Genomic DNA, 15982 nt, shown 5'->3' with positions numbered 1-15982 from the left:
GAAGACACTCCCCCTCAGTGACGACACTCCCCCCTCAGTGAAGACACGCCCCTCAGTGACGACACTCCCCTCAGTGAAGACACTCCCCCTCAGTGAAGACATTCCCCCTCAGTGAAGACACTCCCCCTCAGTGACGACACTCCCCTCAGTGAAGACACTCCCCCTCAGTGAAGACACTCCCCCTCCAGTGACGACACTCCCCCCTCAGTGAAGACACTCCCCTCAGTGAAGGACACTTCCCCCTCAGTGAAGACACTCCCCCTCAGTGACGACACTCCCCTCAGTGACGACACTCCCCTCAGTGAAGACACTCCCCCTCAGTGAAGACACGCCCCCTCAGTGAAGACACGCCCCCCTCAGTGAAGACGCCCCCTCAGTGAAGACACTCCCCCTCAGTGAAGACACGCCCCCTCAGTGAAGACACTCCCCCTCAGTGACGACACTCCCCTCAGTGACGACACTCCCCTCAGTGACGACACGCCCCCCTCAGTGACGACACGCCCCCCTCAGTGACGACACGCCCCTTCAGTGAAGACACGCCCCCTCAGCGTGTAAATCTGGCTCTGATACGAGCCAGTGCCTCCCCAGCCATTGACGTCACCGCACGTCACTGCTAAATATCACCACTAATGGAGATAAAGGTGGTTGGGCGTGGTGCTGCTGGCCACCCACCCCCTCGTGTGCCACAGTCCCGGCCTTCATAGGCGCTGCTACTTCTCGCAACTAACAGCCACTTGCCCCTGGCAGTCTGTTACAGGCTACACGGGGGATCTTTGTCTTTCTTGTTTGTGCGCGCGCGTGTTGACTGTGACGTCACACGTGGGAGGTCTGGACCAAGTGGGAAATGGAGGAGCACGTGACCCGAGTAACGTTTAAAAGGGGAGACGGGGGAGAGGATTCCAGTGACTCGGTGACCAACGCTGAGCACCGACAACCTCCGATTAGCAGGACGCTCAGCTGCTACGTACGGTGGAGCGAAAGAAAATTCAACTTACCGTACGTATGAAGACTCACACAGAGACCCATAGACTCATCACACCAGACCCATAGACTCATCATACAGAGACCCATATACTCACACAGAGACCCATAGACTCACACAGAGACCAATAGACTCACGCAGAGATCCATAGCCTCACACAGAAACCCGAAGATTCCTCAAATACAGACCGATATATTACTCACAGATACCCATAGACTCACTCAGAGGCCATGGACTCCTCAAAAAGTGACAAATAGACTCACAAAAAGACCCATAGACTTACATAGAGATGAGAACACTCACACAGACCTATCGACTCACACAGAGATTCATAGCCTCACACAGAGACCCACAGACTCACACATAGACCCACAGACTCACTCAGGGACCCGTAGACTCACACAGACTCATAGACGCACACAGAGATCGATAGCCTCAAAACCCATGGACTCAAACGGAGACCCATATACTCATCACACATAGACTCACAGACTCACACATAGACCCACAGACTCACACAGAGACCTGTATACTCACTCAGCCCATAATCACCTCACACAGAGACCCATCGACTCAAACAGAGACCCACAGACTCATAGACTCACAAAGAGACCCGTGAACTCACATAGAGATTAGTAGACTCACACATGGACCCACAGCCTCGCACAGAGACGAGGAGACTTACACATAGACCCACATTTGTGACGGGCAGGGCGCTTGTGAAAAAAGAGCTACTATATAGCAGCTCATTCATACCTTACTTGGTAAAATAAAATAATAGTTCGTGTTTAAATCCATCCTGTACACCAGGCGAGCTAGTTAACATCTCGCCACTGCTGTCCCCAGATGTCCATCTCGGCCCTGCCGCTGATGCTGCTGCTGGGGGTGGTGGTGGTGGGAGCCCAGCAGGAGAAGACCGTCTGCGCGGGCATCAACGGGATCCCCGGTCAGCCCGGAGCCCCGGGGCAGCACGGGACCCCTGGGGCCCCCGGGAGGGACGGCAGAGACGGTGAGGGGTCAGGTCCCAGAGTCCCCCCCACGGTGATGCGACGCGTTCACTCGATCACTCACTCAATCGTTCACTCGCTCAATCATTCACTCAATCGTTCACTCGCCATGTCATGCACTCGATCGTTTACTCGCTCATTCTCGTAGGAGAGTGTCTCGAGTGGAGTAGAGTCAGATGAGAGGGAAGAGGCAGGAGAGTGCGTGGAGGGGAGTGGATTGAGATGAGAGTGGAGAGTGCGTCGAGGGGAGTAGAGTTAGATGAGAGTGGAGAGGTAGGAGGGTGCGTGGAGGAGAGTGGAGTGAGATGAGAGGGGAGAGGCAGGAGAGTGCGTGGAGGTGGAGTAGAGTGAGATGAGAGAGGAGAGGCAGGAGAGTGCGTGGAGGAGAGTGGAGTGAGATGAGAGGGGAGAGGCAGGAGAGTGTGTGGAGTGGAGTGATATGAGAGTGGAGAGACAGGAGACTGCGTGGAGGGGAGTGGAGTGAGTTGGGAGTGGAGAGGCAGGAGAGTGAGTGGAGGTGAGTGGTGTGAGATGGGAGGGGAGAGGCAGGAGAGTGCGTGGAGGGGAGTAGAGTGAGATGAGAGGAGAGTGCATGGAGGGGAGTGGAGTGAGATCAGAGGGGAGAGGCAGGAGAGCGAGTGGAGGGGAGTATAGTGAGATGAGAGGGGAGAGGCAGGAGAGTGAGTGGAGGGGAGTAGAGTTATATGAGAGGGGAGAGACAGGACAGTGCGTGGAGGTGAGTGGTGTGAATTGAGAGTGGCTTGAGGAGCGGATGAGCCATGCTTTGTTCTTCTCGCAGGCGTTACCGGAGCACCCGGAGCCAAGGGAGACCTCGGGGCTCGAGGCTTGACTGGGGACCCAGGTGGGACTGTGACACTGACTCGTGTGCTCCTAGCAGCTGATTCTACGTATTTATTTTATTACCAAGTAATCCTCACTGAGCTATGCGTAGTGGCGTAACGAGCGCAGGGTTTGCAAACAGCAGTTGCATTCATGTACGGGGTTGCAAACAGTGAGGTCAGCTCAGGACGAGCAGGTGCAGGAGGGTGGCCTGGGTGACAGCAGACAGAGAGACGCCAGCAATTAGGGAACGAGGCAGTGATTGGCTGGCTGCAAATGCCAACGCGGGGTCGGTGCCAAGGAGGCGAGAGATAGTGGCGATGAGGGGGAGAACACGTGCGAGAGAAGCCATCTTAATGAGGATCATCTGAGGGCACTTAATGAGAAGGGGGATATAAGGGGAACGTGTGAAGCAATGGGGTTGAGTTGGTTGGAGATGAAGTAGTGAACATATTCCAGAGAAGTCCGGGACCTTGCCCTCCACACCTCGTCCTCCCCAGAGGTGATGGCTGATCCCCCGCTGGGGGTACGGGCGAGACACGCTAGCAGTGGAGAGGCTAGCGAAAAATCTTTAGTTTGAGTGTGATAGGCTAGAGGGGTGAGAAGCTAGCAGAGTGTACAGATAGAGAGTCCGTGACAGGCTAGGAGAACGGGGAGTAACAGGCTAGCAGAGCAAGAGAGAGTAAGCTCGAATTAGCAGGCTAGCGGAGGAAGAAAGAAAGAGTTCGCTACAGGAGTACCTGGTGTTGAACGTGAGGAGCATCCGTGTGGGATGCTTCGAATAAAGTAACTCAGGAGAAAAAGACGAAGTTTTCCGCGTGAATAAACACCACGCGACATATGGAGCTCTTGTTCAGAAGCGACCTGGCAGATGTAATGATAGCTCGACAAAGTGGACTTATCATCACGTGGACATTTATTCAGCCAAATACATGTCTACATGTGGAGGGAATGAAATCGGAGGACCTGGTTAAAAATCCACACAACCGCGGGGAGAGACGCATGCAAACTCCAAATAAACAGCAGGCGTCAGGATTGCGATCGAGCACACGACCTCCTGTAAACCAGGCGAGGTAGTTAACATCTAGCCACCGACAGGCTGCATGTGCCACGAAGCGATTTATCACTTCTCCTATACTTTTTTACGCGAAGTTAAAAGACACCAATTGTGCAGGTTTGACTCACAGTCATCAACATAGATGTAGAATGGCCCCATCTCTCTGTTTGAGAGTGGGGATAAATACACTAAAATCACCCGTATCGCCTTATCAGACTGTTGTGGCAAGTGCTGATTAAGGCCGGCACGCCTTTGTCTCCCAAGTGGCGTTGTTAACACGTCTCACCAGGTAATCATTTGAGGCTGAGTCGACCTAGGGTAGGAGGCTCAGTACCAGTTCAGCTAATCGTCACTTGTGATGACCATGAGCGGGAATTGAACTCGGGTCTCTGCCTGGTTTGAAGCGCTAGCCGCTACACTACCATGGGGTGACACATGCACACGCCGTGTGTTTGGACCGTGTTGTCCGACTAGGTCTGCCAGGAAAGCTGGGTCCTCTTGGCCAACCGGGGCTCGCGGGGACTCCGGGAGTCCCAGGTGAGCAGGGCGAAAGAGGCGAGAAAGGCAAGCAGGGAGAGAGCGGCATGGGGCCCAGGTCGGCCTTCTCTGCGAAGGCTGGCGCTTACACGCCGGCGGCCGGCTCCCCCGTGACGTTCAACGTCATCATCACCAACCCGCAGGGCCACTACAACCCCGGCACGGGGAAGTTCACCTGCGCCCACCCAGGCGTCTACTATTTCACGCTGTACGCGCACCCCGGTGAAAAGAACCTCGTAGTTATGATCATGAAAAACGGGGAGGTCATCTCTAAGATATGTGGTATCAACTACAACGCAATAAGCGGCAGCGTCGTGTTGAGTCTCAAAGCCGGCGACGAGGTGTGGCTGGAGATGGAGGCTCCGTACATTCATTTTTACTTGAACGCGCACAGAGACGCCGTGTTCAGCGGCTATATCTTGTACTCCGAGTGAATCGTTTTTGTTTCCATCGGCTCGTCTGGGAAAACAGATTGGGAACACATTAACATGCACGCATATGCACCCCCCCCCCCGTGATAAACAAAGCTTTTGGGCAACATCTCAGAAAAATGCTCAACAAAAATCTGCAAATATTCCCAAAGCTGTGGTAATGACTGTTAAATTTCGGATGTGAGATGTTCTCACCAGAGGAAAAATAGGCCCGGCACTTTTTCTCAGCCACCTCTCTCCTTGCCAGCCAGGGTGTCTGGGCGATTATGAATCGGTTAGACAATGCAGAGAGACATAGCAACTTTCACCAACTGAAAAAGTCCTGAAACCTCACCAATTTTCCCATCCGGCATCGGCAGTGAAGGGAGAAATATTCCAATTCCAGCTGATAGCTATGAAGGTTGCTCATTTCTAACATGGGAGAGAGAGGAGTTCCGATCCATTTTCTGCAATTCTCTCAATATTTTTAATCGGACACCAACACAGATTTTTAAACGCACTTTGACGGCAACAGAAAGAAGGACAATAACTCGATCTGGAATACTGAGAATCTTAACAAGATTTGGAATGCAGTAACTATGCCTTGGTTCGTTACGCACAAGGACGTGGACCAACTGTGGTGGATAATAATTCATTGACAACCAAATACAACCAACTATTCAAACTCTCAGGGACAGTAATAGCACGCGTCTACAGAACCCTGCAGTTCACCAACTTAACACAGCGACCCCGCGTGTCGACAATGACAGAACACCGCGGCGACTTACACAGATAGAGACCACCGCGAGGACCGTTCGCAACAACCCTGACGCACGTCTGGAGTCTGCTGCAGTATATTCTTCACACATATCGTTTGATGCATGGCTTATCAGCTTTAAATGTATTATTGATCAATCGATTGCATTGTTGCACGACAAAGGCGTACGTGTTCACGGAGTGCAGTAAAGTTTGTAGCCACATGTACTGTACGGTACAGTAACGACATTTATACTGACGCCATTTTACTCCAATAAAAACATCTATCATGAATAATATTGGTGGCGACAGCCTACTGCTACTTTAGGTTAAATTGACAGTCATAAAGCACAGGACACCGTCCAGTTAAAGGACCGGAGTTGAACGTTTAGGTGTCAGAATACAAGTCTTCATTGCAGCCCGGTGACACCTACAACCCAGATGTCGCAACCGGGTACCCGATACCCGTACCCTACCCGATACCCGGCTACACGTACCCAGTCGGGTACGGGTACGGGTAGCCGTTTGCGACCCTGGTGCGGCCGGGTACGGGTACGGGTAGGCCGTGAGTCACTGGTGAGTAGCCGTTTGTCACTCATTTCAGGTAGGGTACGGGTAGGGAACGGCTAACCCGTACCCGGCCGGGTACGGGTACTCATTTGCGACCCTGGTGCGGCCGGGTACGGGTAAGGAATCAAAACCCGTTTGCGACCTCTGCTACAGCCGGATGTTGTGTTCAGCCCACGGGGTCTTAAACACAGGAGCACTGGAGATAGAGGCGCTCTCTCTCTCGTCGTGAGTTCAAGACAGCTGCACAAAGTCCCAGCCCAATCAAAACACGCTCCTAGGTGGCACAACTACCGATTCGCCATTTCAACGTTGGTGGGGTGGCTTTGCAAGTTACGACTCACTTTTACTCAAATAGCTAGGGCTGTTTTTTTTAACCCCCGTATATACAACATGTAGGCTATAACTACATATATAACCGGAGGTGCGGGAGGACAATAAACTATGTATCTCTGTGTGAGTTTCCGTGTCTTTGTCTGAGTCTCTTGGTCTCTATGTTAGTTTAGGGGCTTCTATGTTAGTCTTTGAGTCTATGTGAGCCTATGAGTCTCTGCGTGAGTCTATAGGTCATTGTGTGAGTGTTTGCATCTGTGTGAATCTCTGGGTCTCTGTGTGATTATATGGATCTCTATGTGAGTTTGTGTTTCTATGTGAGTCTTTGAGTGTCTGTGTGAGTCTATGGGTCTCTATGTGAGTCTATAGGTCTCTGTGTGAGTTTATGGGTCTCTGTGTGAGTTTATGTATTTATGTTGAACTTCTTTCGCACCGTATGTAGCCAACCGTGCTAATTGAAGGTGCCGGAGATGTACGGCAAACTATTCGTCTGAGTGAGTTTATGGATTTCTGTTTGAGTCTATGGGTCATTGTGTGATTCTATGGGTTTCTGTGTGAGTCTATGGGTCTCTGCATGTGAGTGTATGGGTCTCTGTGTGAGTCTATCGGTCTCTGTGCAAGTCTATGGGTCTATGTATGAGTCTCCAGTCTCTGTGTGAGTCTATGGGTCTCTGTGTGAGTCTATGGGTCTCTGTGTGATGAGTCTAGGGGTCTCTGTGTGATGAGTTTATGGGTCTCTGTGTGAGTATATTGGTCTCTGTGTGAGTATATGGGTATCTGTGTGAGTATATGGATATCTGCGTGAGTCTATGGGTCTCTGTGTGGGTCTATGAGTCTCTGTGTGAGTCTATGGGTCTCTGTGTTTATGGGTATCTGTGTGTGTATGAAACCTCTCCACTCTCTCCCATGCGTCGCATCACGTTGCCTTATACCCCACGCAGGGGAATATCTGCAGCAGCAGCAGCAGCAGCAGCTCCTGACTCTGAATGATTTATGACCTCCGTGTGTATTTTTGTTTTATCGGCCTAGAATCTCTTACTTTCTAAACATATCCAATCCTATTTGGGGATTCGCTCAATCACCAGCAGCAACAACAGCACACGTGGAATGAATTTCCTCTTCTGACATCAGAGCCACCGGTGGGGGGGGGGTGCTTAGACTAGTTTGTCATTTTGTGGGTCTGTTCATGTGTGAGTATCTGTGTGTGCGTGTTCATGTGTGTATATGTGAATGTTCCTATTTGTGTGTTCACATGTGTATTTGTCCGCGGTGCCGGACGGACAACTCTGTCGTGGACAGTTTTGTGGGGGGAGGGCCAATGCCCATTGGCCTCTCCCCTCATGGCGTATCTGACCACCACAGTGGCTAAAGGGGGGCTCTGTACGGGTGTGAGCGGCTGGTAACCGCTCCATCTTCAATTCATTACTACGAAACCACGACTTAAACATAAATATGTAACTAATAAGCTTGTGCCGGAGGCCCCGGGGGGACAGGCGTCTATGACGTCTCCTGGCCGAACCCCAATGGCAGAGCCCGGAGATTGAATCTTCAACCTCGGGGCTCCTCCAGAAACAACGAAAATCCACTACGGATGGCCACATGGAATGGTCGAACGCTCACTGCGTAGGAGAGGCTGCCACTCCTTTGTCGGGAGCTGGACCGGTACCGCCTGGATCTCTGTGGCATTCAGGAGGTCCGGTGGACCGGTTCTGGCTCCTGCTACCATAAGAGGTGGACAGACCTCTACTCGGGGCAGGAGACTGCCAAACAACAGGGTGTGGCTCTTCTTCTGAACAAAAGAAAGAAGGGGGCGTTGGAGTGTGGCGGTGAGGTGTGGGAAGCTGTAAGCCCCAGGCTACTTTGGGCTCGCCTTCCCATCAACCGGAGGCGAGGAGTGGTGGTCGTGGTTACTTATGCCCCCACCGAAGACGAACATCCGTGGAGGGATGCAGGCAAAGCCGATGAGTCCGATGCTTTCTATGACCTCCTGTCACAGGTGCTGGCTAAAGTGGCCACTCGGGACAGAGTCATCTTGTTGGGTGACTTCAATGCCCGAGTTGGTCATGATGCTGGCACCTGGTCTGGAGTGATTGGAAGGCATGGGCCAGATCAGCTCAATAACAACGGTAGGAGAATGCTAGATTTTTGTGCAGCCCATGGGCTTGTAATTACTAACACGCTCTTCTGGCATCGGCGCATCCACACAACATCATGGATGCATGCCGGGTTCAAGCAAGAACATCTGCTGGACTACATAGTGACGGACCAGCGGATGCGAGCCCATGCCCTTGACACCAGGACCTTCCGTGGAGCTGATCTGCCCTCTGACCATCGACTAATCATCTGTAAGATGCGCCTGCCATTCTTCAACTCCGGTGGTGGGTGTACACCCAGGACCCCATACCAACCTAAAGTGGCCTGGTCTCAGTTAGCTGATGAAGTTGGAAGCGAGAATTTCATCATCACTTGCAGCTGGGTTTGGCTTCGTCTCCCACTCCTGCAGCTACAATGGCTGTTTTGAGTACGCGGTACAGACCTCCCCAGAGACCCAGGCTGACAGAGGAGGTGTTCAGCATAGTTGAGAAAAAGCGACAGGCCAACTCTCATCGGCTACAGCATCCCACATCAGAGAATGAGGAGGTTTACCACAGCCTTCGCTCGGAGGTTCGGAGAGCCGTAAAGCGCTGCAAGGATGGGTGGTGGTCGCGGGTTGCTGAGGAGATGGAGTCTGCCTCAGTGGCCCGCGATCACAAATCACTATTTAACTCCATAATCAACGTTTTTGGGTTTAGATCGCGTTATTTATAAATGTGTCTTAACCCTCCACCCGACACGGCCAATCAGTAAAAAAGTGTCACGTTGACAAAAGACAAATAGTTCACTGCCTTAGCATCATCGGGCAATTCGCCAGAATTCTGGCGAATTGCCCGATGATGCTGGATGCAATTACCAGCGAAACGTCGTACTCAAAAATTGTAAATGTTGTGGTTTCACGCATCAACACACCGGTGGGCTAAAGCAGTAAACTATTTGTCTTTTGTCAACGTGACACTTTTTTACTGATTGGCCGTGTCGGGTGGTGGAGGGTTACGACACATTTATAAATAACGCGATCTAAACCCAAAAACGTTGTATTGGTCGCGAAAGCCTACGTGTTAAATTATTTAACTCCATCAAAAAAGTAACCTGCAGCGCCACACCTATTACCATCATGAGGGGAAAAAACGGTGATCCAATCTCCGACCCCCAGGAACAAGTTTGCAGATTTGCTGAGCATTTTTATGAGGTCCTGGGGGAGGGGAAATCCCTCAGCTAGGAAAATATCATGGCACAAAGTGGGGGCGACACTGCTGAGGCTGCGGTGCCTAAAATATTGGAAGAGGTCACCCCTTGTGAGTGGCTGGCTGAGGTGCCATCTGATGAGGAAGTACTGAAGGCGATCCGGAGTCTGAGACCAGGAAAGGCACCGGGCAGAGATGATCTCCCAAGCGAAATTCTGAGGGAGGGTGGCGTTTGTGCACAGACTGCCCTATATGACATCATAACAACAGTCTGGATCGCTGGACGGGTTCCGCAGGATTGGAAGGATGCCCTGGTGGTCCCCCTCATTAAGAAGGGAGACCGCACTGACTGTAACAACTACACGGGCATCTCACTCCTCAGTTTGCCGAGAAAGGTCCTGGCAAGGATAATTCAACATCGCCTTGCTAGGCACGCAGAGGAGAGGCTTGCGGAGCCCCAATGCGGTTTCAGGAAAGGGCGGTCCTGCACAGATGCCATATTTCCTGTCCGTCTGCTACAGCAGAGGTGTAGGGAATTTCAACAAGACCTACATCTCTGCTTTATTGACCTGGTCAAGGCCTATGATATACCATCAGTAGGCCTGGGCTCTGGTTGTTCTTCGTGCTTTCAGAGTCCCTGACCCTCTGCTCACGATCATTAAGGACCTTCATGATGGTGAGCGGGCCCGGGTAAAACTACGTGGCCGGGAGTCAGAGCCTTTCCCTGTACACCTTGGGGTGCGACAGGGATGTTCACTGGCTCCCACATTATTTAACATCTATTTTGACCACGTAGTTCATGAAGCCTTCACTAGCTGTACCGGGGGAATTTCCATTTGGTACAGATATAATGTGAGGCTGATCGATGCCCGGGTGCGATCAATGGATGGCTCCCTATTGTTCAACCACGTTATGTATGCCGATGATTTGGTAATAGCTGCTCATTCAGAGGAGGAGTTGGAGACGCTGCTGCTGAGACTGGAGCATGCTACTAAGAGGTGGGGCCTTACCATTAGCCCCACCAAAACTAAGCACCTGCCTGGGTATTTTGTACCATCGGACACTCCACCCTCACAACTCCTAATCGGTGATGGGGCAGTAGTGGAGAGAGTGGAGAGTTTACCATACTTGGGCGGTGTGCTTATGACCTGCTCCAGTTTAACAGCAGAGGTCTCACTCCGAATCAGTCGAGCGGCAATATTTTTTCATCAGTTGCGTAACGCTGTGTGGAAGCTACCTGGTCTGTCGCTCTGCACGAAGCTTCAGGTCTTCTCGGCCACAGTGATTCCCTCCCTTCTCTACGCTTGCGAAACGTGGACCCCCCTAATGGAGCATCTTCGCCGGTTGAAACCATTTAGGCTGGCCTGCCTATGATCCATCCTGGGTTTAACCAGGGTGGATTGTGTGAGGAGCTCACAAATCCTTAAAAGATCTGGGCAAAATCCCATCAGTGAGCTCCTCCAGCAGGCAAGGCTGCGTTGGCTGGGTCATGTAGCCCGCATTCCCAGCCACCGCATGCCTAAACAGCTTTTGTTCGGCCAGATCGAGGGGGCTAAACGGGCGTGGCATGGGCTAGAGAAGAGATGGAATCATGTTGTCCAAGAGGATGCGGAGCTGAGTGGACTTGCCAATGGCTGTACCAGAGGTGTCAAGATGGGCCTCGGTGGATGAGGCTTGTTAAGAACGCAAATTGGGCAGTTGGAGGCAGTCGCCCTCCAGCGACAACGGAGGGCGGAGGAGCGATGCTCACAACAACGAGCGGAGCGCCGGGTGGCTAAAATGCAAGAAGTGTGTACAGAAGAGGGCACAGGTGGTGCATCGGCCAGTCATCTCAGTCAGTCGACCCATGGTACCTGCTCAGTCTGCCGCATGACCTCCTGCCAGTGGGCGTTCGAAACTTCCCGTGGTCTCAACGTGCACATAGCCTGGCACAAGCACTGTGGTGACGTCACCGCCACATAGTGGCGAATGGCGGTTGTTGTTGTGCACGCACAAGCAAGTGTATGTGTGAAAGTGTCCTTCCCCCGCACCTTCTATTATCACGGTTGACTATGTATGGTGCGAAAGAAGTTCAATGTGCATACACACGTGTCACAGCAAGAGATGGCGGCGGCTGCTTACGGAGGCCTTCATCAAGCAGTGGATAGTCCCTGGCTGATGGTGATGATGAGATATCACACACACATACGAGCGGGTGCGTGTTTTGATTACAAATCGAGAAACGCAATAAGCCTTCACAGACGGTTGGGGCAAGTGCTGTTAACGAGCGGCAGAAGTCTATCTGCATGAGTCTCCCAGTAGGGGCCAATGTTGTTAGAGTGAACTTCTTTTGCACTCTACATAACCGACCGTGCTCATCGGAGGTGTAGGGGAAGGACGATAAACTATGGGTCTCTGTGTGAGTCTATGGGTCGCCCAATAGACTCACACAGATACCCATAGACTCACACAGAGACCCATAGACTCACACAGAAACCCATTGACTCACACAGAGATCCATAGACTCACAAAAAGGCCCATAGACTCACACAGAGGCCCATTAACTCACACAGACACCCCTAGACTCACATAAAGACCCACAGACTCACACAGATACCTATAGACCCACACAGAGACCCATAGACTCACACAAAGACCCATAGACTCACACAGAGACCCATAGACTCACACATAGACCCATAGACTCACACAGAGACCCATAGACTCACACAGAGACCCATATAATCACACAGAGACCCATTCACTCACACAGAGACCCATAGACTCACATAAAGACCCAAAGACTCACACAGAGACCCATAGACTCACACAGAAACCCATTGACTCACACAGAAACCCACAGACTCACACAGAGACCCATAGACCCACACAGAGACCCACAGACTCACACAGAGACCCATATACTCACACAGAGACCCACAGACTCACACAGATACCTATAGACCCACACAGAGACCCACAAACTCACACAGAGACCCATATACTCACACAGAGACCCACAGACTCACACATAGACCCATAGACTCACACAGAGACCCATAGACTCACACAAAGACCTATAGACTCACACAGAGACCCATAGACTCACACAGAGACCCATATAATCACACAGAGACCCATTGACTCACACAGAGACCCATAGACTCACATAAAGACCCAAAGACTCACACAGAGACCCACAGACTCACACAGAGACCTATATACTCACACAGAGACCCACAGACTCACACAGAGACCCATAGACTCACACAGAGACCCACAGACTCACACAGAGACCCATATACTCACACAGAGACCCACAGACTCACACATAGACCCATAGACTCACACAGAGACCCATAGACTCACACAAAGACCCATAGACTCACACAGAGACCCATAGACTCACACATAGACCCATAGACTCACACAGAGACCCATAGACTCACACAGAGACCCATATAATCACACACAGACCCATTGACTCACACAGAGACCCATAGACTCACACAGAGACCCATAGACTCGCACAGAGACCCATAGACTCACACATAGACCCATAGACTCACACAGACACCCATAGACTCACACAGAGACCCATATAATCACACAGAGACCCATTGACTCACACAGAGACCCATAGACTCACACAGAGACCCATAGACTCACACAGAGACCCATAGACTCACACATAGACCCATAGACTCACACAGACACCCATAGACTCACACAGAGACCCATATAATCACACAGAGACCCATTGACTCACACAGAGACCCATAGACTCACACAGAGACCCATAGACTCACACAGAGACCCATAGACTCAGAGACCCATAGATTGTTGTCCTTCCCCCACACATCCGATTAGCATGGTTGTCTGTGTACGACACCAAACAAGTTCAACATACATTCGAGTGGCCTGCGAATGTGCAATCTACCTCCTGCGCTCTCGCCGCACGTACGCAAAACACCAACGATGATTTGAAACACGTGTCAAAACAGTATCACGCTTATCGCCGTGGGAATTTGCGGAAAGAAAATCGTCTCAAATGAGGCGAAAATGGAACTTTGAGGTCATAAGTTGCACCCACCCCACCCCTGTTTCTTGCTATTCTAACAATTGCCATACAAGGCCATGAATCGGTTTCAAGCTTCTCCGATGTGCCATCACCATCGACAACAACCACCATTTGTCACTAAGTGGTGGTGACGTCACCACGGCGCCTGCGCCAGGCCAGGTGAACTTTGAGGCCACGTGACATGTCGAAGGCTCGCTCGGGGGGTGCGTGGCCAGCACAACGCCTGACCGCCTTTGTCTCATACTCTTAGTTCTTTCGGTAAAGTCACGTAGGTAAAAAATTTAATTAAAATTAATAAAAAATAAAAATCACGGCGTTTCGGAGGCAACACAAGCCTCCGTCTTCAGGTGAAACCGCATTTGTCTCCCCAAAGGCGGTGTTTACACACCACACCAGGTACCCATTTGAGGCTGAGTCAACCTAGTGTTGAGATGTTATCTGTCTCGCCTGGTATACAGGGGGTTTCGTGGGTTCGATCCCAACCCTGATGATGCCTGCTGTATATTTGGAGTTGGCGTGTTTCTCTATCTCTCATCATCATCACCGTGGCTAGGAGATGTTAACTACCTCGCCTGGTATACAGGAGGTCCTGGGTTCGAACCCGACCCTGATGATGCCTGCTGTATATTTGGAGTTGGCGTGTCTCTCTATCTCTCTCTCCCCGGGTTCTCCGATTTCCCCCTTAACATTCAGTACTCAACAACACGCGTTAAGAGTGTTTGGGCTGCTGCTGTACATTTCCCCACGATAATAAGCCAATTTCGTTCAGCTATCATCTGTGATGGCCAGGTCGCTTCTGAAAAAGAGCTACAGAGCTAAGTGGGCCTTACCTGGTTGAAATAAAAAGCAATACACTATGAGACATCTTCTTTACCAGTGGCAAACTATAGTAATAGGTTTTTACCCTTTCAACTGGTACACAAACTGACACCTTTATACGTGGGATCATGTTTGCAATAACCAAAACACAAGCAGTCAAAATGCAAACAAAAAGAAACAACTCTGATAATGATATGCTATGTCCTTGAAGTTGACACCCAATACAGCTTTTCCTAGAGCCTAGTCTCCATTGGTGTTGGACCAGATGACGCCAAAAGTACGCCTTTTTTGTTTGCATTTTGACTGCTTGTGTTGTGGTTATTGCAAACATGATCCCTTGTATAAAGGTGTCAGTTTTTGTACCAGTTGAAAGGGTAAAAACCTATTACTATAAAAAGCAATAGTTTAGTTTTGAGTGTTAGTTATCATTACAAAGTCGCTGAAGCAAGTTGAAAAAATAAAAAATCTCCAAAACGTGTGTTAGATCTCGTAAATATAGAAGTGTCGTTAAACTCCCCATCACCACTCAGCACACAAAACGTGCATTAATTAGTGACTAGTTCAGCATTAACCAGTTACTGCGTGTTTGAGAGTTAAACTCACAACATTTCACTCACCATTTGTTGTTCCTCGCTTAAGACTCATCTTTTTTTTAATAGCGCATCCCTCTACTACTTCCTATCCTTGTCCTTCAAACCTCTTAACCATCCTCCCCCTTACTAACCTCACCACCCCTCCCTCTCACTACCATCACCCTCCCTCACCACCCTCACCCTTCCCCTCACTAACCTCACCACCCCTCCCTACCATCACCATCCCTCACCATCCTCACCCTTACTAACCTCACCACCTCCATCTCCCTACCACCACCCTCCCTCACCATCCTCCCCCTTCCCCTCACTAACTTCACCACTCTCCCTCACCATCCTCACCTTACTAACCTCACCACTCTGCCTCTCCCTATCATCACCCTCCCTCACCACCCTCACCCTTCCCCTTACTAACCTCACCACCCTCCCTCACCATCCTCACCTTACTAACATCCCCACTCTCCCTCTCCCTATCATCACCCTCCCTCACCATCCTCACCCTTCCCCTCACTAAACTCACCACCCCTCCCCTTTCCCTATCAACCTCCCTTCCCCCCTCCCCCCATCAGCCAATAACTAATGGACCAATCTTCCTGGTTATTTCGGTAAAGTCACGTAGAAGGGAAATACGTGACTTTACCGAAAGAACCAAGAAGATGAATCCCTGCAGTCACGAAAGCTTTAAATCGAAATTTAACTAATGGACCATTTTGTAATTGTTGCCCAGCGCATTGATAAAAGCG

General features: G+C 50.8%; 1 protein-coding gene across 1 annotated transcript; it reads left to right on the top strand.

The window, feature by feature from the left end:
- The first annotated feature begins 913 nt into the window (after positions 1-913).
- Positions 914-6611, top strand: LOC133360712 (complement C1q and tumor necrosis factor-related protein 9-like). The gene is made up of 4 exons (XM_061579499.1): positions 914-996; positions 1829-1991; positions 2789-2851; positions 4361-6611. The coding sequence occupies exons 2-4, from the start codon at positions 1829-1831 to the stop codon at positions 4855-4857; spliced, it is 723 nt and encodes a 240-aa protein (XP_061435483.1). The 5' UTR covers positions 914-996; the 3' UTR covers positions 4858-6611.
- Positions 6612-15982: the final 9371 nt, after the last annotated feature.

This window comes from Lethenteron reissneri, chromosome 69, assembly GCF_015708825.2.
Source record: "Lethenteron reissneri isolate LAM-NWPU_2019-01 chromosome 69, ASM1570882v1, whole genome shotgun sequence".
NCBI lineage: Eukaryota > Metazoa > Chordata > Hyperoartia > Petromyzontiformes > Petromyzontidae > Lethenteron > Lethenteron reissneri.
Note: the sequence above shows the minus strand (reverse complement) of the source record. Positions and strands in the feature narration are given on the sequence as shown.